Source organism: Suillus fuscotomentosus (genome assembly GCF_016647785.1).
Source record: "Suillus fuscotomentosus strain FC203 chromosome Unknown F5891scaffold_11, whole genome shotgun sequence".
In the NCBI taxonomy this organism is placed as follows: Eukaryota; Fungi; Basidiomycota; class Agaricomycetes; order Boletales; family Suillaceae; genus Suillus; species Suillus fuscotomentosus.
Window position 1 is genome coordinate 73320 of NW_024539523.1, and position 25354 is coordinate 98673.

Consider the following 25354-nt stretch of genomic DNA (forward strand, 5'->3'; position numbering starts at 1 on the left):
TTTCATGTAATTGCTATATCATGTGTCAAGACGTGGGAATATGACTAAGCTATAGGGAGATGTCGGAAAGGTCTGCATCTCAGCTTCATTTCGGTTCCCTATGCCGTGGGAAACTAATGACATTATGTGAAGATATGAGTATTTTAATTTGATGACTCATTGGGACACTTTTTTGACTTTGAGTTTTACTAATGTAATCTCTATAATTCTAGTACTGTGTGTGACCTCCTTCTGCTCCAATCACTTCTGCCACTCTTCTAAACATATTCTCTATCAATTTTGGGTATTCCTCTTTGGTGATTCCATCATACTCTGCTGTAACACTGTCTCATAGTTGGAATAGCCCCTATAGTGAATCTTGATATGCTACAAGTAATTTCTTGAGTGATTCTCAGGGGTATTCAATAGGGTTGATGTCTTGGGTCTATGTTGAACATGATAGAATAGTAATATCATGGTTTGCAAGCTATTGGTGGCTTATTTAGAGGTATACTTAGGGTCATTGTCTTATCACAAAACAGTATCTTCTTCATTAACTCATAACTTCTGCATGCTTCTTAGCAGACACTCCTGTCAAATGAGTATTTACTACTCTGTATTCATCCTCCCCTTTGCTTCATAGAAGATTCCCACTCCATTTTATCTCATATAGTCCTATACCATCAAGTTTTGTCTTGAAACTTAAGGTGTTTATTTAACTTTTCTTTATCTTAATGATTGTCCTATCTATTTTAATATAAATTCCTTGCCATATGATCTCATCCTATTGATTTTAACCTTATCTAACTAGATAAACCTCTTTCAGCTATTAGCAGTCCGATATTTGTACTTGAAAGTAGCATCTTGTCTTTTCTTTTTATAGGTTGGAGACAGAGGAATCTGTTTTTCTTGATTATAGCTTTAAGATGGGCTGTCTTGAGAGTCTGTCTGACTATTTGAGTAGAGATAGTCATAGGAATGATGGAAATAATCAATTTAGTCATTTTATTAGCATCAGCAGTCTTTCCAATTAGAATATAGTGATTAAGAGATCTTAAGTCTTATAGAGCAACCTTCTAGATTGGCTACCAAATAACTTTAAGACCATAATATTACTATTCTATCATGTTCAGCATAGACCCAAGACATCAACCCTATTGAATACCCCTGAGAATCACTCAAGAAATTACTTGTAGCATATCAAGATTCACTATAGGGGCTATTCCAACTATGAGACAGTGTTACAGCAGAGTATGATGGAATCACCAAAGAGGAATACCCAAAATTGATAGAGAATATGTTTAGAAGAGTGGCAGAAGTGATTGGAGCAGAAGGAGGTCACACACAGTACTAGAATTATAGAGATTACATTAGTAAAACTCAAAGTCAAAAAAGTGTCCCAATGAGTCATCAAATTAAAATACTCATATCTTCACATAATGTCATTAGTTTCCCACGGCATAGGGAACCGAAATGAAGCTGAGATGCAGACCTTTCCGATATCTCCCTATAGCTTAGTCATATTCCCATGTCTTGACACATGATATAGCAATTACATGAAAAGCTACAAACATTGGGACACTTTTTTGAGCCACTGTATCTCATTGCGATGACACAATTTATATCCTGCACTACCTTTCAACGACCTTGCCGATGCATGTAAATGATGTAAAAGTTTTGCAGCTTTCTTTTCCTGAGTCATAGATGGCTTTGCATTGACAGAACACATCCACTTCTCTGCCAAACTCATAAGGGAAGGTCCCACATCTCTTAATTCCTCAGCCAGAGTGTGCTGCAAAGATGCCCTGATTCTAAAATTGGTGTTTGTGCTGACCTCTTTGTTCTGGATTATGTTCCAGTAGATGAACATGAAATTGGGATCTCTGACAAAAGGCCCTATAGCATAGTCAGATTCCCACACCCTGACTCATAAGAAAGCAATTACATGAAAACCAACAAACATCGAGACACTTTTTTGAGCCACTGTACAACCACTATGATTAAATCCACTGATATCCCAAGGATCCAAGTGCGGAAATAAAAAAGACATCAAGCCTGGATCGCTGTCAGAGACAAAGGATGAGCCCGCCTTTGACAATATGAACTTGTTATGATCTAATACATGCGCCAACGCATGAAGTTTCATTTTCTCTCAACTCGTTGCTGAATGGTCACCCTTGGTAAAACCTATTGCTTCCATGGTAATATTGCCAGGATCTATGCTGTCTGAAATACTCAGATCGTGTGATTCCAAAGGAAGGAATTGATCAATGGAGTCATCTTTTGATAAATGACATATTTGCAAAGCTTTGGGAATGCCTGTGTCCACATTGCCATCAATATCTTCAAAAAGAGCATCCATATTCTCTTGGCTATACAAAACACCACATTGCTGATACCAAGTATTGTATTCAACTAGAAATTCAATCAGTGTCTTAACTACAGATTTGGTCACTAAAACCAGACACATCTGTTTGACAGTTGCGCGCAAAGGTTTCTCCTGATGACCAGCAGAGATCATGCACGTTGCATCGTGCAATTCATCCTCACTAGGTGGAAGCATATTCCGCAGCTCAACAGAGTCCTGGGGTCTGATAGCAACATTTCCTTGATTATACCACTGAGAGCTTTCCTCAGGCACCCAATGCCCAGATGGCTTGTGAGCATAAAAATGTATGATTTGTGATGCATGCGCACGAGAAACGAACATTAAATTATACATAGATGCTCACGCAAACACATCAGCAACAGAAGGGGGCAACCTTTCATGTCCATAATATTGGAAATTAGTGAGAGAGTTCACAGGTTGATGTGGATGTTTATTGATCAAAGCTGCATGACACTGACGACACATCTGCAGAGCCCCAACTGCCCAGCAATCATACAAGCCTTTTGGATGCAAGATGGCTCTGTCATACAACTCCAAATCATATGTTTGGGGCAAAATGTGCACTGGCAGACAATCATTGCACAATAAATGTAAGGGAACTTGAGATGAACTGACACTTTTCAGCTGTTTAATGCAAACATTATGAGCACAAACAGCGCATACGCCACGCTGTTGCATTATGTAGCTCATCTCGTGTTGCCATTCCTTAATGATATCAACCTTCTCAGGAAATGTACGCATGGTCAGAAACTCAGGATCATCATCAACGTCCTCATCTGTCGATTCATCTGCAGAGTGTATGGCATCAACGCTATGGTCACGTTGAACCTCCGCATGTCGGGAGCATGCAGCACAGCGAACTGCATTCCGATGTGCCAAGTGATCAGATTTAGAAGGAGGTGGCAGCACCACATGAGAAATATCACACCTGGGAGAACGCAGATGCCAAAACACGATGAGATTCAGTGCACATTGTCTGGTGCATTCATGCACCCGAAGGAGATCACGAATATGGTCCTTACGATAAACTGAGATAAACCTGACTGAGTGTGCACGAGCAATTTCAGCATACTGCTTGCGAGTGAAAACAAAAAAATGCTCAAGGATGTGGCCCAAACTCGGTGCAGTAACTGGGAGCAAATCACCAGACGGAAATTGGCGCCCAGTGAAAACAAGCAAAATAGAGGTGGATATAAATCAAATGAGATAGATACAATAAATATAAAACGAAGAACATTGATGTATGTCAATACAAACAATCCTACATTTTGAAGATAAGATCAAATTTACCATTCTGCAGTGTGCACTGCTGCAATGCATCACCATTTCTGCATTTCCTGCATGCAGCTGTCAAGTGTTTTTCACAGCCCTGTACATATTTCCTGTCCTTCCTGTATTGTCTGCACACTCACTCTACTCAAAGTCTGCTGCACCTCGAGATTACTTCGGAGTTCGAAATACTTCAAAACTTCGGGTACCATGTGATGACACTAGCACTGTAGAGAATCATGCCTCTCATGGCGTGATATGGCAGTTTCCACTAGGGAGTATACAGCACAAACTTGCAGCACCACTCTGTGTACTGTCCACAGCTATTCCTATATGAGGCGCAGCTTTCCCGCGCAATGCACGCCATGCGCGCGCCATTCCCGCGCTTCACGATGTATACGCGCGCACGTGTTCCCGCGCTTGAGCGCCCTGTAGCGCCAGCCATCCAGATGCATCCATCCACTGTCCTCCAAGTTCTCTAGTGTGTATATTTCTGTTTCTCTCATTTGTATATTATTCCACCTTATTTTTATCATGGACCCTTACTTATATATATCTCTACATACCTACTCGGTAGCGCTTCGGCTCCACATTACAGCGCTTAGGCGCACTATATAAGCGCCAGCAGTACATACTTGTCAACGAACTTTCCATTTTTACCACTTACCTTACCTTACTTTACTTTCCACCCACTATCTACCTAGAAGAACATAGTAGAAATCCATTTTGTCTACACTTCACATCTCTTTTCTCTTATCTTGCATCATATTATCACTTAAGTCTAACCTCTCTATTGTTTCCGCACGCGCGCGCATGTTCCCACGCCTTGCGCGCACCTGCGCTTTCTCGCGCCTCACTTCAGCGCATACCTCTAGATCTTCACTGCACTCGCTTCCCCTTTAGGGTCGAACGCACTTGTCTTGTCAAGTAACACAGACTAGGCAAAGCACGACCTTACAAACATTTATAGATACAGTCTGGAGCCTCATTTGCTCCTCACAGTATTGTTGTTTCTACAGCTCATCTCACTTCTTCTCGCCATGATTAACACTGTCTACTTGAACAAGACCACAAGCCGACAATCTGGTATGTAGTCAGTCTTTTGGTGGGGTCAGTGCAGACTTCGCTGTACATCTTAGTATCAAAGGTCTGTCTGCTCCTGCTGGCCCTGCCCAGTGCCATGTTACATCATCTCCTGATCTCCTTGTTGCCCGCTGTGTATCTAGTCATATCCACCACCTTCTCACAGGCCACAGATATCATACGTGCACTTTTGCATTGTGTGCTACCTTTCTCGGTCGGCGCCCACCACCACACCATTCTAGTATGAGAGCCGAAGTTCGCACTGCCCTCGCTCATTCACAACACTCCTTGCGAGCCCTTTGTTCAAAATCATTTCAGGTGCATTGGTAGTAGTTTTTCTGTCAGTATTGCGAGCCATTTTTTCAACATCATTCAGGTGCATTAATGGTTTTCTCAACCTTGCGAGCAGCTGGACTCCTCGGGGCAGACATGCTTCTCAATGACTTGGTCCATTTTTGAAATCATCCAGGTGTGTTTGCAAGCCATATCTATTGACATGGACATGCTGAACCTCACGAGGAGCTGGAGGTCAGGGCAGACATGTTTCCCACTCCTCGCGAGCCGTTTTTAACATTTAGGTGTATTAATAGTTTTCCATCAGGGCTTATCATCCGATCAAAGCAGGCTTACCTCTTCCCAACCTATATCTCCGGCATCATGTCCCTCTTCTTCCTCAAAAGAGCCTTCAAGGACTGGACCCACTACACATGGTTCTCAGTTCACCAGGGCCGCAGGTCATGCTGAGCAGGAGTTTGCTGGATCCAACAAAGATGGGTAGTGCTGCAGCAAGGCAAGGCAAGGCAAGGGTGTAGCTGGGTTACTGGGCAGACCGCACTAGTGGGGGCACTGTTTTTTTCCATCATTTTTTGCCCTGCATCATCATGTCTTATTCTGCATCGATGTATATCCCTGTTTAGCGATACCTATCATCTAATTCATATGTTTCATTGTCTATCGATGTAGCTAGATTGCAAGTGTAAAAACTACCTGGAACGAGATCGAACACGTATCAATCTGTAAATATTACTAGTTCGATCTCTATCAATAAAATCGATAAAAGTCTCATTTTTGGCGATACACATTGATTCATATTGAATTGTCAAATTCTATCTACCCTTTTCAATGTGTATTGACCTCTATCTTGCTTGTTTTCACTGGGATTGGCAGACTACAGACAGACAATCTCAAGATACCCCATGATACCCAAAATACTTGCGTAAAATGCACGACGATACGACAGAATGTCCATCATTGGGAAGTTCTTGATCAGACACTACAAACGCGACAGGATGAGCAAGGAGATCTAGACCAGAATGAGATGATGAGGATGTGCAGGCCATGATATTTATCTGTCGGTCGTAAGAAGGGAAAAGATGAGAGCAGCCAAATGAAAACATGGCCACAACCAAACATCAACAAATAATATAAAATATCCGGTATGATCAGGGGTACTCATGTCCCTCTAGCGAAACCAGTACCCTTAACAGGGTCCTGGAATATCACCACATGGTAAGTGATATATCATTGTCCTATACTTTAACTTACCAGCAGGGATATAACATGGATTTGCTTTAATTACAGTAATATGATATATCATATTGACACTATCAGCTGGAACTTTCCCTCGCATTATCCGACTTGATCCCATTGTCCGGGGTCTGCTGTGGGGTGTTTGACCTTTGAGACAATATAGTTAGACGTCAAGTTCGCCTTGCTGGTTGGTTGACATCTACATATTCCTGGACACCACACGCTCCTCGCTGGGCATTATTTGATCCCTGATCTACTCCAGGGTGCTTGACCTTTGAGACAACAGAGTCAGATGTCGAGTATACCATGCTAATTATTCAACACTTATATATTTTTATTAAGGTCTACCTTGATAGACACGGCAGGTTCCTCAGTCACTGTGTTCATGTGTGTCCATAAATCTATGGTCAGCTGAGTCTAACTTGCCACTTACTTGTTGTTCAGGAGGTCAGTATCTGCAGGTACAGGACGAGATCGTGGGGACGTGTTGTGCGTTATTTGTGCTGTGGTGGACATAGATGGGAGAAGGATGGCATGAATGGGGAAGTAGACAGTTTCAGCGCGACTACCCACATTTTTACTGCAAGCAAACCTTTCACACATACATGAAAAAAGCATGTTCTTGCATGTTGCGGCAGCCTTGTGGCTAGTGGCAATGGGTGCATGAGATCCCATAGAATGGAATACAACCTTCACTCAGACTCTATCTGACACTGGGCCAGGCGCTCATTGCTGCATTGGTTATCAATCCTCCTGCTCAATGCTGGTATTGACCACTGGAGTGAATGTATCTGTCCTTCAGCAAACCAGGACTGTTATAATGTACTATGACGATGAGTGAGAGGTAGGTGACCGCAGTGAAATGCATGCGATGATATCATGAGATAGGTCCCAGATTACATATTGGAGTCCATGATACAAGTGTGAACATCTTCGGTGGAAATCATTGTTGACTGTTGTTGTGCAAAGGCGTTGTACCTGATTTTTCATGAAAAGTTCAATCATCACTACCTCCAACAACCTGCAGGGTACATGCCATCTTGGTCAACGAAAAATCTTGAGGGTTCCGGTGGGACAATAAATTGGAAAAACGCCTCTTGCACGCTAGGGATTCGGCCTCTGCCGTTGGAGGGTCTTGCGTTTCTGAATTGTAAACACTTGAGTAGGGGCGCACATCCTGCCAGAGATAGTATGTTGAATTGGTCTCGGGCGTATTCATCAAAAGGATTTCATATTTGCAAATGCCTGAGTCGTCCAATATGCGGTTCTATACAGCGCAATGTAGCAGGAATCTCGGTTAGGCAAGGACCCTGGCTTACCATGGTCAAATGGATTGGATACTAGTTCACCATCTTCTCCAGCTGGAAACTCGATGTCTGCTGGGCGTCCTCCCAGCGCTTGACACAAAAGATACTCAGATGTAGAAAACGCAATACTATCTCTATGCTTGCACTGCCAATGTCATGGTGTGAGGGAACCCCTTAGGCTCGGATGCTGCACAAAGTCTCGGTGTTATCTTACAAAATGTGCCCTCATAATCACGGTCTGACCCATCATGTCACTTTTCCATGGCGAACAAGATAGTACGCAGTGGCTACACAGATAGCCCAGTCTTCTTCCACACCATCCGCGATCCCAAAATCCAGGGGACAAACTGACGAGGGAACCAGCAGAGGAATTCGAAAAGATCTGACTTGACTTCAAGCAATATATAACTTGGAGGGTCTGGATTCAGTACTTCTGCAACCACACGGTGTGCAAATTTGTTGCTAGCATGTTCCCTTTGACTTGAATGCCACATATGCGGTTATACATCCCATAAAAATGAGGCTCGTCGACGGACGTGGAGGATAATTCCAAGGTGGCTGCCAGAGCGACAGGCACAGTTGCCAGCGTTCTGGGTGGAAAGATTTCTAGGTTCAAAGCAGAGAGGATGTAGAATGCACCTCAGCGTGCAAGTATGATGGACGATGATCGATGAACAGTTATAATTGGCTTACTACTCTACAGACGTATCGAATGGCGCAATGTGAGGACAAGTGAGGGACGCAAGGACATACAGGCTAGTTATTTGTCAGCATCCGCATTTCTATCAGACTGGACGACTCCTACCCATGAGACAAATAGTTTAGTGCCGTGCAGTATTGTCTGGGGCTCAGCTTTGTCGGAATTACGCCAGCCATGGCTGATGTTGTGCACAGACCTTCTTCTCAGTGTTCCTCTTACCCCTCTCGCCCCCCCGGTGTCCGTACTGCATAACGTGGTTGTGGCCTTCAGCCCTTGCGCGATGTGTCAGCTATAAATGAAAACTCCGACCGAATTGAGCCGAGCGGCTGACACGCCCCCAGACAATACCCCCAGAGTCTGACAGATTTGCCCCCAGATTGACCATTAACTAGACTTTCTGTGAACTGCGTAGCTGCCTGGTTGCAGTAGATAAGTCAAAGTCATTATCAACATTCGACCAGTTCAAAGTCGTTTTCATTTCCAAAATCTGGAGAGATGTCCGAGTCCTTATACTCGTCTTGTGCGGATGTACTCTCTGTGTGCCAGGCTGCAAAAGATGACCTTGCCGCTATCCTCGATCCCAACATGGGGTTTGCGCCTAGGCTACGACAATTGTGTCGCGACCGGTGCGTATCAAATTCCTTGTCTATAGACGTACCTCACCCGCTACCAGAATAACAGAAGCGGAGAATAGCGCGTCTTCTGACGTCTCTCAAGAGGAACTCGACATCTTACGCATGGAGGCCAATACGTGGGGCCTTCTTCAGGCTATAATTCCGTGAGTGAACGCGTCTTGCTACTGGTTCCTAACTCAAGGCAACTGTAGTGCCCGCAAAACCGAACCAGAACCACGCGTCCATCCCCGCACATTACTTGCCACAAATCCCTACACACCCACGTCAACATTAGCACAAGCAATCATGGATTCATCAGTACTCCTCACGGAACTCGTCGTAGTACGAGAATGGCTCCATGAAACTGCCCCACAACCGCAACATCCAGAAGCCACCACAGGATACTGGAAATTTACGAAACATAATGTCATGCAGGGTTTACGCACAGGCTCAGGAATAAGAAAGGGTCTGGTAAAAGAGCTAGATCCTGATGCCATGAACAGAGGTGATGGCCGATCATTGGCAGCTGATGACGCCGTGAGCCAAATAATAACTTGTTGAAGCACTGACCAACATGCAATCATTCGCAGGGATCTGAGAAAAGCCTAGCACAAGCGCTCTATTCATTTGTTCGTGCTGGCAGATTGGATGAGGCAGTTGAATTATGCAGAAAAGCACATCAACCATGGAGGGCTGCCAGTATCCGCGGTTCGCTATTATTTCAATGGCGAGCTATTGGTAAGTCAAGCTTTAGGTATGCATCCGCGCATATCTGATCTGCTGACAGCAAATGAGCAACGGAATGATGACGGCATCGATGATGCTGATGATGCGGAAGGATGGCAGGGAAACCCACGTCGAAAATTATGGAAATCAACATGCGCAAGAGCAGCCCTGAATGTGTGTTATCTAACCATTTGCGCACCATCTTTTTAACGTATCCTCCAAGCCCAACCTCCCCGATCCAGAGCGCATTCTATACGCAGCTCTCGCGCCCTGCCCGCAAACATTTAGTATCCTCAAGTCTGCATGTCGAACATGGGAAGACAATCTATGGGCGCAGATCAGTATCCTATGTGAGGAAAAACAGACCGCAGAAATGATTAAACTGGGTGGCGGCTTCTGGGATGGAGGACTGGCAGTATTAGAAAACATGCCCTCGCCTCCGTCCCAAGAGGAAGATGTGGCTGAGGAAGAAGAGTGGGAAAAGGAAGCGACATCTACGTTGGAAACCCTAGGTAGCGTTCATGTGGAGGACGGGTACGGCCCACATACACGTGTCTAGTTTCCATGTGCTGACCGTCAGTAGTCCTACCGCAGACCACGCATTCCACGTTTCTCAACTGGCCATCATCCTCGATCGGACAAGTTCATTGCTAGAAACCTTTGCAGCTGGACTAAAAAATGGAAACTTTGATCCCGAATCATCAGAGTGAGCTGAACAACGTGTATTTGACACCCTCTAACGAAGCATCAGGTACCCTACGATGACGCGTTTCTTCGCCCACCTGTGCCTTTATTTGCGGATGATTGATATTACAATTCCGCCGCTCGCGACCCAAGTCATACTCGAGGCGTATCTACAAGTATTGGAAGTGAGAATTTGACCCTAGTTGTTTCTTTCCGCGCTAATCTCCTTGTCAGGCTGCAGGCCAACGAGAGTTGATCGCCATGTATGCCGGCGCGCTAGGAGACAACGCAGTCGAACGATATGCGATGTTCTTGACTTCGCTCGAGCTGACCGCGGACATAAACGAACGTCGATTAGCATTGACTCGCGCACGAGAACATGGCCTAGATGTTCACAGGGTGGCAGTCGTCACTGCCGAGCGAACAATCGATAGAGCTTTCGAGGTTGGTGGGACTTGCATTTCAAAGCTCATGTGCGTACTGAACACTACTTGCAGCTTCTACCTCAAATGAAGGGACCACTCCCTTCTGTTATTACGTTGCAAGCCACTCCCTCCGATATCGAGCTCCTTCTCCTTCGTTCCATAGAGTGGACGACATTTGAGGATGGAACGCATGATACCGCACTGGAACAGGCGACCGTCATTTTGCGGTACTTCTTAGGTAAGCTTGTTGTCGATGTTTAACTATCACGATTTAATTCATGTCTCCCAGGGGCAGGGAGAGTTTCGCTTGCAAAGAACCTGATGGAGGTGCTTCCGCGTGAACTCGCCTCCATTGACCAGCCCGAGGAACGAGCAACAGAATACCTTCACTACAGGCAGTTCTTCACGATCTGGGACAGCCTTGACCGTGTCGTGGAGTGTCAGAGTCTAGAGGTTTCGATAATGAACCGGGACACCAGGGCCGCTTGGTTAAGCGACTACAAGGGACTTATGGACCAGGCTTACGATGCCGTCGTGAAACTACTCACCTCGGATTGGATGATGCCGGACGAGACAGGAGATCGCCGTTCCCGTGAGCTAACTCGCGTTCGGCAGATATACGTCCCCGAGCTTGTACTGCGGCTGCATGTCATGCTCTACGCCTCTCGAGAGCATGTCCCAGAGTAAGCATGTTTTCGTATACAGTGCTTGCAGTTCTAACACATCATGGTCAGAAATCTGAAGCGCGCATTGGAGCTCGCTAACATTGTTGCGGATTCGAGGTACAAGCTGTATGATGATTTCTTGCATCTCGATGGCCGAAGGCTTGGGGAATACCTTGACGCTGTACGCCGGGCAACGATAGCTGGCTTGGAAGGGGGCGGATCGGACCCTTTCAAGATTATTATAACTTTGTGAATCTATCTCGGAGGACAAAGTCATCCAAATGCCTACACTTACTATGTACAAGCGTACCGATCACCTTCAGACGTCGCGTGTCATTTTACAGTGAATTACAATAACAGGTGTCTGTATATTACGTTCGCCGTTGTCTTTTCCTTAGCTTCTGTAGGAAATAGTGTCCGAATGTCTCGTCTTCTCGTGACTGAATACCATCGCAGATGGCATGCTGCAGGACAGGTGGACGCCAATTGGTTCCGCGGGATCAAACATCATGCATATGACGCGATGATGTCACCAACGTGCTGATTGGGTCATCCACACAGAGATTCAATATTCAATATTCAATGTTCGACCATAGAAGTCATGATGTTTACTATATTCCTTGTCGTAGCAGGCATAGTCATCTTGATATCCCCATTCAAGGCGGCAGAGCCCTACTTCTTACCTCGCAGATCCTTCATCTTATGTGTTATAGAGACTTTCCCAGTGGCCGGTATCAGTGTCTATAGAGACTTATTTCGAGCGAGGAGACGCGTGCACTAGGAGAACAAATGTATATCTCAGTTTCTAGTAAGAACTTGTTATACGAGCTTAAGTACCTAGGAGAACAAATGTATCTAAGTCTCGTTAGTACTGTATAACGTGTGCGATGAATATAAACGGCTTACATCTCAGTTTCTAGTAAGAACTGAGATGCGAGGATTAATCTACTCGAAGATATATAGTGTTTAGCATAGAAACACGATATTGTGAAAATAAACTTGGTAATATGGACGAGTACGAGCCGACGTCATGCGTCGCTCGCTCGTCCTCTTTTGGCTGCGCTCGTACCTCTCTTATTCTCCCCCTGACGCAATCGACTCGGATCTTTCGGCCTCTGCTATCGATATGTTGGTGTTCGACAGTGTCCTCGTCTACATAGGATTTGGAGGATTCGCCCTATTTTTGTTTATCTGTCATTGTGGCATTATTGTTCTCTATGACCTAATCGTATGTAATTCATCTCAAAATCACATGATTAATATTAATCACATTGTAGCATCTGACTAGGCGTCTTCTCACTCGTCATCGACATTCCCCTGAGCTGCGTCTCCGATACCCCAATTTGAAAACTAAACTCTTAGAGGTATTTTTTTTATAAATAATTTAACAGCACTTAGCATCTAATTCATTATTTTATGTAAGATAGGCTCTATGCTCTGACCTCGAGCGAACATTAAAGTTGTAATAAGGCTAATGAGTGACAAGTATCAACAAACGAGTGAAACATTTGAACTGAATGAGAGAAATTAAACGAGTGATTGGGTAAAAACCCGCAGGGGTTTTTCGACCGAAACAAGCCTTGAGCCTTCTTGATGGCTATGGGAGAGAGCGAGCTGAGATGGGCGGGCGGGCCAAGCAGCTCAAGAAGGTTGCAAATGACTTGCGTCTGGTCCAACAATTAGGTCAACTATTAAAGTATCCATCGCTGATAGCTCTGTGCAAATGTGTAGAGGGAGAAGGAGGCCACCTGATACACCCAAGCAAATTAGAGCTGAAACTTCCTGAATCTACAGGAGTTGACTTCACCAGCTGAACTCAATCCCATATGGGAAGACCGTCACTATCCCGTGGAACACGATCTCCTATGATCCCACTGCATCTGTGGTGTTTCAACCTCTGACCTCCAGGCAAGGAGGGGAAAGTGGTTATCCGAGGGAAAGGATAGAGTAGCCTCTGTAACTTCTGCCCCATAGACAAACGAACTATCTCAATGGGCAATCTGAGAGTCTTGGGGTGGTAATTCCCAGAGTTCAGGTCTTTGATTCTAAACTCGACATGGCCACTCCCCCAGCCTGCTATGTTCTCCACTGTTGCAGAGAAAACTGGTAGTGGCAGGGGATGCACAAAGGAGTTGAACATCTGACGGTATACCAGGATGTGGTCTCCAGTCCCCAGACATTCTTGACTACCTGGTGTGATGAAGCTGTCAAAACTCCAGGAATCAGGACTGGCGAAGGTGTGTGATGTCCCCAAAATGAGTGAAGCTGCCAGAACTACTACCAATGCACCAATAGGAGGTGATTGTGAGATACAACCAGAGTTGGATTTCCCAAATACAGTGGCTCAAAAAAGTGTCCCAATGTTTGTAGCTTTTCATGTAATTGCTATATCATGTGTCGAGACGTGGGAATATGACTAAGCTATAGGGAGATGTCGGAAAGGTCTGCATCTCAGCTTCATTTCGGTTCCCTATACCGTGGGAAACTAATGACATTATGTGAAGATATGAGTATTTTAATTTGATGACTCATTGGGACACTTTTTTGACTTTGAGTTTTACTAATGTAATCTCTATAATTCTAGTACTGTGTGTGACCTCCTTCTGCTCCAATCACTTCTGCCACTCTTCTAAACATATTCTCTATCAATTTTGGGTATTCCTCTTTGGTGATTCCATCATACTCTGCTGTAACACTGTCTCATAGTTGGAATAGCCCCTACAGTGAATCTTGATATGCTACAAGTAATTTCTTGAGTGATTCTCAGGGGTATTCAATATGGTTGATGTCTTGGGTCTATGTTGAACATGATAGAATAGTAATATCATGGTTTGCAAGCTATTGGTGGCTTATTTAGAGGTATACTTAGGGTCATTGTCTTATCACAAAACAGTATCTTCTTCATTAACTCATAACTTCTGCATGCTTCTTAGCAGACACTCCTGTCAAATGAGTATTTACTACTCTGTATTCATCCTCCCCTTTGCTTCATAGAAGATTCCCACTCCATTTTATCTCATATAGTCCTATACCATCAAGTTTTGTCTTGAAACTTAAGGTGTTTATTTAACTTTTCTTTATCTTAATGATTGTCTTATCTATTTTAATATAAATTCCTTGCCATATGATTTCATCCTATTGATTTTAACCTTATCTAACTAGATAAACCTCTTTCAGCTATTAGCAGTCCGATATTTGTACTTGAAAGTAGCATCTTGTCTTTTATTTTTATAGGTTGGAGACAGAGGAATCTGTTTTTCTTGATTATAGCTTTAAGATGGGCTGTCTTGAGAGTCTGTCTGACTATTTGAGTAGAGATAGTCATAGGAATGATGGAAATAATCAATTTAATCACTTTATTAGCATCAGCAGTCTTTCCAATTAGAATATAGTGATTAAGAGATCTTAAGTCTTATAGAGCAACCTTCTAGATTGGCTACCAAATAACTTAAAGACCATAATATTACTATTCTATCATGTTCAACATAGACCCAAGACATCAACCATATTGAATACCCCTGAGAATCACTCAAGAAATTACTTGTAGCATATCAAGATTCACTGTAGGGGCTATTCCAACTATGAGACAGTGTTACAGCAGAGTATGATGGAATCACCAAAGAGGAATACCCAAAATTGATAGAGAATATGTTTAGAAGAGTGGCAGAAGTGATTGGAGCAGAAGGAGGTCACACACAGTACTAGAATTATAGAGATTACATTAGTAAAACTCAAAGTCAAAAAAGTGTCCCAATGAGTCATCAAATTAAAATACTCATATCTTCACATAATGTCATTAGTTTCCCACGGTATAGGGAACCGAAATGAAGCTGAGATGCAGACCTTTCCGACATCTCCCTATAGCTTAGTCATATTCCCACGTCTCGACACATGATATAGCAATTACATGAAAAGCTACAAACATTGGGACACTTTTTTGAGCCACTGTATATTCACCGACCTAGGCAGGGGATGCCCGAAGCCATACAAGCACCCAGTTCTCCGGGTTGATCTCTTTATGCTGTTAAATAACAAGTAAAATGAAGCACGTCAAGATTACACACCGAGCTTCGGTTTGGTAATACACATAACCGTGATGATGGCATCGTCAGGAAGGATGGGTGAGTGAGTGGCCAAGGTGTTTCGAGCGAGTAATATAAAGCTACACTTGATTATTGAACTCCGATGGAGGAGCCGCGGACTAAAACTCGGTCAAAAAACACACCAGCCTCAGGACACGTGTCTAAAAAATGACAAGGCTGCAGGAGGTCATGGTCGTGATCACAAGGATGGTAACACCCGCTGGGAGCACTACCAAGGTGAGACTCATGAAAGGGAACCAGCTGGGAGACTGGGGCAGTGCAGGTGCACAACCCATTGGGAAAGAGCTGCAGGAGGTAGTGAAAAGTAATGGGGGTGCTTACTATGAGCAATTGCACGAGTGCTCACCTGCCCACCGCTGGTATGCTCTGTGACCCAAATGTGGGTGTCTCAACCCCTCGCAACTGGAATCAATTTCTAGTATCATTAGCTGAACTCGTCCGCTCGCTATCTTGTTGCTACTAGTAAATGGTTGTTGTTAGACAGTGTTGTGTTATGAATTACCTACAAACATATAGCTTTTGCACTGCCATGCTATGAGCGCTTCCTTGTTTGATGAATGCGATGCATCGTGCGGTCGTAACGAAACTTGGTATTACTTATTCAAAGTTCGTTGAGGGCATGTAGGAAATGACTAGTCTGTGTTAAGTCTGCGCAGACTCCGCCCCAAAGTCTAGGAAACACGTAGAATCTGGGGCCCAGACATGTCTGTATTTTTTCCGGCAAGTTCTGGGTTGTCTCATCAGCCATGGCCCATGGGAGAACATCCCTAAAAGGGGCCCCGCCATGATCTACGGTGACACTGATCCCATCAGCTACCCCCGTTCAGTAACTAGTCACCCCTGCCATCTACATCAACCACCTCCGTCAGCACTTCAGTCACCCCCGTGTTGCATATCAGTAGGTGCAATCAACGACGAGTCCGATTGATGTGTAGTCACGGTGAAGTCCGTACTTGTGTGATTGCTAAGAATGCTATACAGTGCGTCTAAAACTATCGCGCCTTCTCGAGGCACATTAAAAATTATGAGGGTCTTTGCTATAAACAACTTTGAGACTACCTTGGCGAGACAATGAATGTATGAGCTGCATATACTAGCTAGTGAGGTGTTCCGGCAAAGACTTATTACCATGAACGTGGTGATGTTCAACACCGTTCGTCGCAGTCAGTGGAGCATGAGTTCCCCAGTCACATGCGTTCACACTGTGACCAAATCCTGTGGACAGTCCCACATGTGCTGGCCCTGGACCAGCTAGAGTTATGGGAACTTGTCCCGCAAAAGGAGTATGCGCTGGTCCAGGATAAGGATAAGGATAAGGATAATAAGGAACCATGAGAAAAAGGCCCTCAGGCTGAGGCTGGGGTACTTCGTGGCATGACCTTGACTACCGCAGAAGAGTCAGATTTTTTTTTAAACAAAGTCGTGCAAATTACCAACATTTGATCCCTCGTCAGTTGCTCCGGGATGTTGTATACCTGGTAGGTTCGTAGCATCTGGGGAACTCGTGATGTTGATGTTTGTTGCGGGCACCGATGGTGTAATGTTCAGCAGGCTGGGGTCAATGCAAGCAGGTTGCGGACTATACTCAGCCTCAATATTAGTAAAGGACGGCACTTGCGGAACAGGCGAAGGTGATGGTGAGGCCAGCTCGTTTGAATAAAATTCTGGATGAACTGGAGGAAGCGATGGTGAGGGCAGCTCACTCAGGCTCGAGAAGAATTCTGGAGTGACCGGCCTAGGTGTGGGAACGAAGTCGAGCTCAGACGAAAAAGCTAAATTCGAAGGAATTGATCCGGGTAGCATAGCAGGTGGCTCGGATGTATCATCCTGACAGGAGAAGAGCATTAGCACCGAAACTATAATGAACTACGTGACCAACTTGCCTGATTTGGTAGCGATGCTGAAACAGTCGAGTAATCTATACTAGAATCTTGAAGGCAGGGAGTATGCAAGTGCGGTGACGTCAGGCTGATTGTCTGGTGCTGATGAAAGTGCCAACTTGAATATGGAGATAGGTGTGGATCCTGGCACTAGATGAGGCTGGGATGAAGTACGAAAGGCACCAGTCTCATATAACTCACATTCAAAACCGAAAGATCACACGGATCGGTAGGTCCTAAAGTTTCATCATGTTGGTCGGACGTTAGGTTGGGCCTTGGTGCAGTTAGACTCCGCCACGAGGGACATATAAGTGCTGTAACATATGTCAAAACAATATCCCACACTTGAAGAGGCGACTGACAGAGGTTGTTGATATCAGGGGCCGAAACTGATAAGAAAAGCTATGATGTATTATATTGACCATAAATTTTACACTGAAACAGGAAAACATACCAAAGTATCATATAACATAGCCCTATCCTCGGACTGCAAGGGAGTAGTACTCTCTCGATATAGGGGGATGTTATAACATTCTGACGGGGCCGACGAGTAAGCCTGATTCATGGCGGACAGGCTTTGTCGAAATTCAACGAAGACTTAAAGGTTGATATTGAACAAAGGGTTATCGTGATCAATGAGATGGAATACCTGATATGACGCCTAGTACTACTAAGCGCGCCTTGCAGCAGCCCATCCAATCATCCCATCAAAGAACCTTCGGTAGCCAGGAACCTGGGGCTGCGTCTTAACCACGTGTACTTCCATTGACGCAATAGTTTGCATTGAGTCGAGAATACACATACTTTGAGCGTTCGAATTCAAATTTCAAAGGATATTTGATCACAGCGATGCTAACGCTCGAGGTTGACAAAGCTAATTAGAAGTGGCGGGCGGCTCGCCTAGTGTGTATTTAGTTTACATAATACTCAGGTCTGCACTGTTTGTTTCGCACCGTGGTTGGATACACGTAGAGTTGACCATCAACGCGTACCATGACCTTGGGTGCTTCTGGAAAATAGATGGTTAGGTGATCTGATTTGTCTTTCAACATCGCTCAGTCCCTCTGGTTCCGTGTTGGCCATAGATCTTTCGTGGAGTCCAATTCGGTCGCTAGAAACCCTCAAGCTCCTTGGATTTATGTTTAGGTTTCATATAAGAAGAATATAGCAAGTCTAAATGGCCACCATGTTGAAGATTCTCAACTATGGCGCTTCCTCGAGTGAGAGCACCAACTTATCGGTCTCGTCGTTCGCCAACTCCTCCGGCGATGTCCCTTCCACATTGGAATTGCATCGAAGACGTCCTACTGGTAGCCTCGGTGCTAGATATGGATGATACTTCATCTTGCATGGAAGGCGATCTGGACTCCTTTTCTCATCATGACTCAGGAGGGGAGGACAAATCTCAACCTGACTCAATGCTTATGCCCCTCTATCCACCGTCGGAAATCAATGGCCTAGAACCTATTCCCTCCGTCATTCCAGGCGCCGACGATCATATGTTGGTTACCAACAAGCCCGCCACCGACCAATTTTCTGGGTAATGTTTCTCTTACATCTGCGGACCTTGACTGACGGACATCATGATTACTCAGTCATCGTGATGTCGAAGCCAACGTTCCACCAGAAATACTCGTCCATCAGGATGCCATACCCTTGCCCAATACAGCACGACACATCCCTGGTAGTACAGGGACTTCCCTCCCGTGGGTAAACACTATGGCTGACTTCCTCTCGCAATTCAACCAACTGAAAGCTGAGTAAGTTCTTTCGCTATTGATGCGACTTACTGCATTATTTGGCTGGAAATATCTAGTCATCAATCACTTCAGGAAACCATAAAACACCACGACGATTCTTTCGGAAAGCTAACGAGTAAAGTTCAAAAATTGTATGTATTTGTATGCTCCGCCTTCACACAAAAAAATCGACCGACCGAACAGCACTGCTGACCTTCTGATCCACGACTTTGGATCATCAGGCTTACACAACGGGTAGGAATGTAGTCACAGATCCTTCGCGGAACTAATGTTCTACATCCAGAGCTGACAATCAAATGTGCTCACCCTCCGACACAGGCGAGAATGCTCCCCACGCCCAGGATAGGCCCGTATCCGCTCCTAGTGCCCAAGATAGAACTACAGACTTCGAGTTGTCCAACACGTAAGTCTTTAAGACGGTCTAATGTTCACATCTCATCTCACATGCTTACTTTATTACACTACATCAGCCAAGGTAGTTCCATCGTTGAATCAAGCGGTCACTTACACCCCCCGATCCTCAAAATTACACAACCTACTTTCTCCAGCGCTAACATTAGTCCCGCACAGCGTCGCAGGTACGCTGGGGAATATTGTCAAGTGTTCTGAACTAAATGACGTCATAGTAAACGAGTGGAAAATGCCAAGGACGCAATTTATGTATCTAGAAAGGCGTCAGTGATTCCTAAGATTCTTGGTGCTGATCTCAAACTTACGCTTCCAATGGGCTCGTCAGGAAGGCCACTGTGATCCCCAGAAAAACTCGATCCCACCGACGTCAGATGAAGTAAATTTTTGCACACATATTCCTAATTTAGTCTGTTATTCATCAATCATCTTTCTATACCGTGTTTTGATTGGAAATAGTCACATTTGCACTTCGCTCTGAAACGGAGTCCTCTTGATCGTGACATTGATTTGAAAGCTGCCATTGCCTTGGTTCCTTCGTTCAGGCTAAACCTACCCATTTTTTGTTCCCGCGAGACAGTTGGTCAAGTATCATTGTATCAATATGAAAGCAATGAGAATCACCATAAGGACACAATTAATCAATCTCAGTCTTACAATCTAGGGTCAGCAGCATATTTCTCGTTTACCTGCACTCGTCCGCATCGCATTTCACGTTCTCTTGCACGCCTCACGGACATCTTCCATTATGCTCGCTCACCTCATGCTCGTTAGTGTTTCTCGTTTACCCGTACTTGTCTCTGCATTGCATTGTTTGTTCTCATGCACACCTCACGCACATATCCGTTTACACTCGCCCGCTGGTGCCTCGTGCTCATGTTTTGCCATGTAACCAATCGCCCTGTATCACTACAACCATTGCAATAGGTCCACCCAGAGATTGGTTGAAAAATACAGGCCCATACAGGCTCTGTATGCGTCTGTATATGCCTGCAGTAGGATCTGACTGGGCTTGATGTTGAGCTTAACTTTCCTGACTTTGAGCTTGACCCTCGGCAAGTGCCGGTAGATCCATCCTCCACATCGCCGGCACACTCCATAACTACTACAACACCACCATGTTCCCCGCATTCACCCAATGCCAAACCCGACCTGAATGACGCTGAACATGGAGAAGTACCAGCATGATGGAAAGATGAACATGTGACGCCAAAGGAGAAGGAGGGATGGCAGGAGGGGAAAAAGTGTTGGATGTTTTTCTTGTCCGTCCGTGCGGCGAGCCATTACATCCTTGGCACAACACGCCTCTCGGAGGTGACTCCGAGCATTCAAGCTTCAAGCCTGATGGTTTGATTCATTTTGTTCTATGTATACGCTACTGATGTCCGCTTGTTCCCAGACCAAGTTCTTCCCCTCCCTACGACGCTTGGTATGGCTGCCCTGCTCCAAAGCTGAGTAGCGGGATGTCACACTCCCTTCCTTCACCTCCATTTCTACGCAACATATCGTACCGCCATTGATACCCACTGTTTCTGCTTCGTCTTAATATGATAATTCTGATTCACCAACGTCAGGGGTGCAAAGGTGCCTACGAGGCGGACATCCTGCTGATTATGACAAAAAGTCTTTGACAGGCATCAAATATCCAAGGTATTTCAAGGATGCGGAGACTGGTGAGACCACATGTTTCCGAGTCACCCGCCACACGCTGATTTCTTTCTGATCTCACTCTCATTCCACACAGTTCATCGGATTCAGTATTATGTCCCTATCCTAAGAATGATGAATAGGACTGGTCATTAGTTTGTATTTTCTAGATTTGAGATTCAATGATATTTACTTGATGGCATTGGATCAATTGGACAACGGCCCGAAAATACTGTTCTCATTGTCGCGAATTGAGATCCAATTGGCGAAAATCTTCAAGGGACTAAAATAATTTGTTGAATGCTCGCAGATTGACGCAAATTGGATCACATTGGATCCGACTTGAGAATGAGGTTTTCCCTGATGTACATGTACGAAACGGTTGATCCCGCGGAACCAATTCGCGTGACTCTCCTGTCTAGCCATGTATAATATATAATGTCGGAAAGCCACCGCAATCAACGTAAAGCACCCCGGGGAGACTCGTGAGTTCTCTGATGCTCCTGGCATATTTACGACGATCCCCACTCGATTTCGCGCTACTTCTTCCGTCTTCCAGACGCTCCCTGCCGCCACATCTGCTGCCCTTTGGGTTGTTCCAACCACACTGGTAGCACTGGTAGCATAAGTAAACTCCCTGGACCGTCAATGTCCCTTCACTTCAACTGACAGTGCCATTGAATGACTACATAGACAGTACAGGTATACTGATGTTCGAATTCTTTTCACGACCTGTTCTACTGCGTGTTGACAGGTCCACTTAAAGATCATTTTGCCATGAATGGCACAACAACAAAGATAAATTATTTATGGCCAGATCTGAGACGCGTTCTGAGACGCGTGATATCAATAAATTCGCCAGCACCTGTGAACATGCGTAGCACATTTTAACTCACTGGCAAGGGCCTATGTGAGATAAAAAATGCAATCTTCTATCAGTACACTTCCCTTGGCAAGGGCCTATGGAGAAGTTTAACTGAGAGTTTGGAAAGTCACCTTTGATCACGTTCGATGATCAATGAGATTTATCTGATGCATTTAAAACTCAATTAAAACAGCGAGACAACTAAGACTCCGACTTTCACTACGCGCGTGCCACTGTGTTCTGCTTTGTATTCCTTTGAGAGTAAATCAAGCACATAAATATTTCGTTCGTCTTTATATAAGAAAATTGCAATTGCATACCGCAATTATGGCAGCAAGATTAACATGTAGGGCCATCCACAATCATGCTTCTGAGGCGCCCAATCTCCAAGTCGAAAGACTGCAAGATAAAATTGAAAACGTCTACGTGAGCATTTAGCCAGGAACGGGTCAAGCGGAGGGCCTTCAATTGGGTGACAGCTTCTGATTGAGTCTCTCGATCACCATTTGGAGATGTGTAGAATGGGTTGGAAGGAGTGGACGTAGCCTAAGGATGATTAGATAGATACCAGGGATCAGCGTGAATCAACAACTGACGGGGAGAAGCGACCACAAAGTGTAGCCTGTCGTAAGTACCTGACCCGTTGCGTCTAGGTGTGTGAAGCGCAGATATTGTCGGTAATTGTTCACAAATCGTCCATCAATCACCTCGTGCTAAGACAAACTTCATGAATTGAGTTACTGCCAACTGCGCGGTCAAGCCCACCTGCGCATCATCAAACTTCACAAGTTCCAGCGCAGCGGTCTGGCATGCTAAACATGCATTGATGAAGTCAAGACGCAGCGATGAAGCAGTCGCATGCGATTGCTCCGGCTGCTCGTGAATCTATAATGAAGGATTAGAATCAAGTCACAAGTTGCTGTTCATCAGCATCAATAGACAGTACTTGCCTGTTGTTGAGATCTCAAAGGAAAATAATAACCCTGACTAGAGTTGTTGCAGGGCGCAGGTTTCCTGCAGAGGCACTGAGGTGAGTGGCACATTATGGTATTCGAAAGGGTGATCACTGATGCCCACCTATGCTTAAATAAGCGAATGGTATGTCCGACGGGCCGAGTCGGTCAAATTTGGATCTATCTTGATCATCATCAAAGCGCATGTAGAAATATTGCTTCCGCGGAGCCAACCTCGCGTTTGTGTACATATATATAAGGTCCGTCAACCTGAACAATAATCAGATTTCGTCATGGAAAACTCAAGTAGTTGGTTGTTCCAGCCACTCACTTCTGAGGTATGTCGGTATTGATGCCTGGTTCAGCTCATTCTTATGCAGGTCTGAACTCACATAAATTACCGACTGCACTAGTCTTCGCTTCACGGGCACGAATCCCTTGTGGTACGTTAATTACTTCTAGGTAGATATCAAAGCGCTGAGGACGTCTGCCAGGATACATGGAACTCCCACGATATTACCTCCCCGCAAGAATGGGAACATTCTCCCGACATGACAATGGAGATGGATGATGAAAGTTATGAGTTGGTCACATACTCACGTGCATCTCACGGATTGCTGATATTTTTGTCAGCGGATTGTCAGATTCAGGAATGAGCCAGGCCTCGCTGACGTCTCGTGATGCTTGGAAAGGCGAAGTGTATAACGACAGGATGGCCCACAAAAGCCAGCAGCGCACAGGCTTTCATAGTAGTGATAGTGAATACGATGCAGACGAAGGTGCCAATAGTGAAGGCGAAGACGCAGGAGAAACAAATGAAGAAACCGAATTTGATCGCGCGCGAGAGGACCGCAGTAGCCCTAGTTCAGAACAATCATATGATTGACATAATCATAATCACGGTAGTCACGGTAGGCCGACCAGCCGTTGCTCTTCTCTTGTAGGTCTGTTGTTGATGGGAGAGGATCTGAATCACTGATGTCTTTCGAAGGGTATGATGGTTGATGACGAGTGTTTCGAAGTGGGTTATGGACCATGACGGCTTTCCACATCACTGAATTAAAATCAATATGTAAAGCAGACTGCAAGTGTTCACGGGACATTTGCCACCGGCAGGTTGCCATCAGAATCTGGTCTCGACAACCGGCGCCTTGATTCTCTAGAGACCCAGATAGAACAATACAGCCACGATATTTGTACCATCAAACAATTACTAGAATCTTACATTTTGGGGGACAAGGCGCCCACCAACCGTAGACCCTCAACAGCAGGTACGGTGAAGCGCTGCAAAGACTCCTCAGCCAATTACCTTCGTGTACATACTTTCATCATTCTAGCGGGTAGGGCATAAGGGGACTAATGATCTTCTCAGCGATGTCTTCGACGTCATGCCAAAAAAGTTTTCGAATTCACGTCGTCTTCACAGCTCCCAGATAGGCCACCTACCAACGTCATCGCAAAGGATCTAGCGCGGATCAATTCTGGGCGTCGATCCAAGCAACCCTTTTTGTTTGACTGGGGAGCTCCATTACAGACTGATTGGAACCTTCACGTTCGGAAGAATTTTTTCGCGTATTTCTGGGCCCACGTGGAGGCCGGCGTTTATTCTGCAAAACTCATTCCAGAGAAATACCGAAAGATGGACGAGTTCAATGTGGTGTATAGTCGACACATGTTGCACCTGAAAAAATGTTGGACTGACCAGCAGAAGCTGCTCTCGGATGGAGAAATACAAAAGAGGGGAAAAAGTAGCTCACGCAATAGTCGAATTGGGACAATAAGTTTTCCCGTTGCAAATTCTGTGAAATGTATGTGAAAATGCCTCTAGACATTTAGAAATCGGCGAGATGCTGCTTCCACCCTTCCTGCGAATATCGCTCGTCGTCTTGTTCATCTTGTAGAACTTGTTGGGACAGCTGGAATTAGCTCTGATGAGCAAATTATGACACCAGCAGGGCAACCTCGCCAGTATGCAATCTTTGAGAAGCCATGGAGGTCAGATGCTCTATGTACCCTCTATTGACATCTCGATTTGGTCCATGCTGTCAGTAGGAACCCAAATGGCAATCCCATCTGCACCAGGGTTCGCACTCTTCAAGTCCATCAACAACGTAAGGTCCCTCCTGGATTACCACGCGACTGTTACAGCGATGTTTACTTGGCCAATTGCTCAATACTTGAGCGTGAGCTAATTAGTGCCGGCAAATCGTTTGGGGTGAAACAGCTTCTTGCAGACGTTCAGCGCCTGGCATCATTTGTATGATTGCAGATTACTATTCAACTGTAAAGCTGTACGTTCACTGTTGGTACAACAACTCGCTTAGAATGTACATTATTATTTGGAATTCATTGTGACTAGTTAAACGA

At 45.0% G+C, this 25354-nt stretch overlaps 5 protein-coding genes across 5 annotated transcripts; 2 read left to right on the top strand and 3 right to left on the bottom strand.

Annotated features, from left to right (window-relative positions):
• Positions 1 to 2131: 2131 nt before the first annotated feature.
• Positions 2132 to 2701, bottom strand: F5891DRAFT_977329 (uncharacterized protein; the record flags this gene model as incomplete). The annotated part of the gene is made up of 1 exon (XM_041376695.1): positions 2132 to 2701. The coding sequence occupies one exon, from the start codon at positions 2699 to 2701 to the stop codon at positions 2132 to 2134; it is 570 nt and encodes a 189-aa protein (XP_041229336.1).
• Positions 2702 to 8595: 5894 nt separating this feature from the next.
• On the top strand, positions 8596 to 11837 carry F5891DRAFT_1015091 (nuclear pore protein 84/107). The gene is made up of 12 exons (XM_041360856.1): positions 8596 to 8883; positions 8931 to 9035; positions 9084 to 9408; positions 9462 to 9609; positions 9659 to 9771; positions 9821 to 10131; positions 10181 to 10303; positions 10349 to 10466; positions 10516 to 10725; positions 10779 to 10944; positions 10996 to 11389; positions 11441 to 11837. Exons 1-12 carry the CDS (start codon positions 8753 to 8755, stop codon positions 11622 to 11624), a joined length of 2328 nt encoding a protein of 775 aa, XP_041229337.1. The 5' UTR covers positions 8596 to 8752; the 3' UTR covers positions 11625 to 11837.
• Positions 11838 to 16489: 4652 nt separating this feature from the next.
• F5891DRAFT_1184713 (uncharacterized protein) lies at positions 16490 to 17919 on the bottom strand (the record flags this gene model as incomplete). The annotated part of the gene is made up of 6 exons (XM_041366476.1): positions 16490 to 16533; positions 16603 to 16858; positions 16912 to 17301; positions 17556 to 17668; positions 17717 to 17756; positions 17809 to 17919. 6 exons carry the CDS (start codon positions 17917 to 17919, stop codon positions 16490 to 16492), a joined length of 954 nt encoding a protein of 317 aa, XP_041229338.1.
• Positions 17920 to 18559: 640 nt separating this feature from the next.
• On the top strand, positions 18560 to 19864 carry F5891DRAFT_1184714 (uncharacterized protein; the record flags this gene model as incomplete). Its single annotated transcript, XM_041366477.1, has 7 exons — positions 18560 to 18894; positions 18950 to 19114; positions 19171 to 19245; positions 19298 to 19348; positions 19398 to 19517; positions 19585 to 19692; positions 19741 to 19864. 7 exons carry the CDS (start codon positions 18560 to 18562, stop codon positions 19862 to 19864), a joined length of 978 nt encoding a protein of 325 aa, XP_041229339.1.
• Positions 19865 to 22373: 2509 nt separating this feature from the next.
• F5891DRAFT_977333 (uncharacterized protein) lies at positions 22374 to 23488 on the bottom strand (the record flags this gene model as incomplete). Its single annotated transcript, XM_041376696.1, has 7 exons — positions 22374 to 22580; positions 22670 to 22747; positions 22800 to 22919; positions 23017 to 23048; positions 23112 to 23257; positions 23319 to 23343; positions 23380 to 23488. The coding sequence occupies 7 exons, from the start codon at positions 23486 to 23488 to the stop codon at positions 22374 to 22376; spliced, it is 717 nt and encodes a 238-aa protein (XP_041229340.1).
• Between the last annotated feature and the right edge of the window lie 1866 nt (positions 23489 to 25354).

Coding starts and splice junctions, on each gene's coding strand:
- F5891DRAFT_1015091 (XM_041360856.1), top strand. CDS start 8,753: ATGTCCGAGTCCTTATACTCGTCTTGTGCGGATGTACTCTCTGTGTGC. Junction 10,467..10,515: donor CGTATCTACAAGTATTGGAA/GTGAGAATTTGA, acceptor TCTCCTTGTCAG/GCTGCAGGCCAACGAGAGTT. Junction 11,390..11,440: donor TCTCGAGAGCATGTCCCAGA/GTAAGCATGTTT, acceptor CATCATGGTCAG/AAATCTGAAGCGCGCATTGG.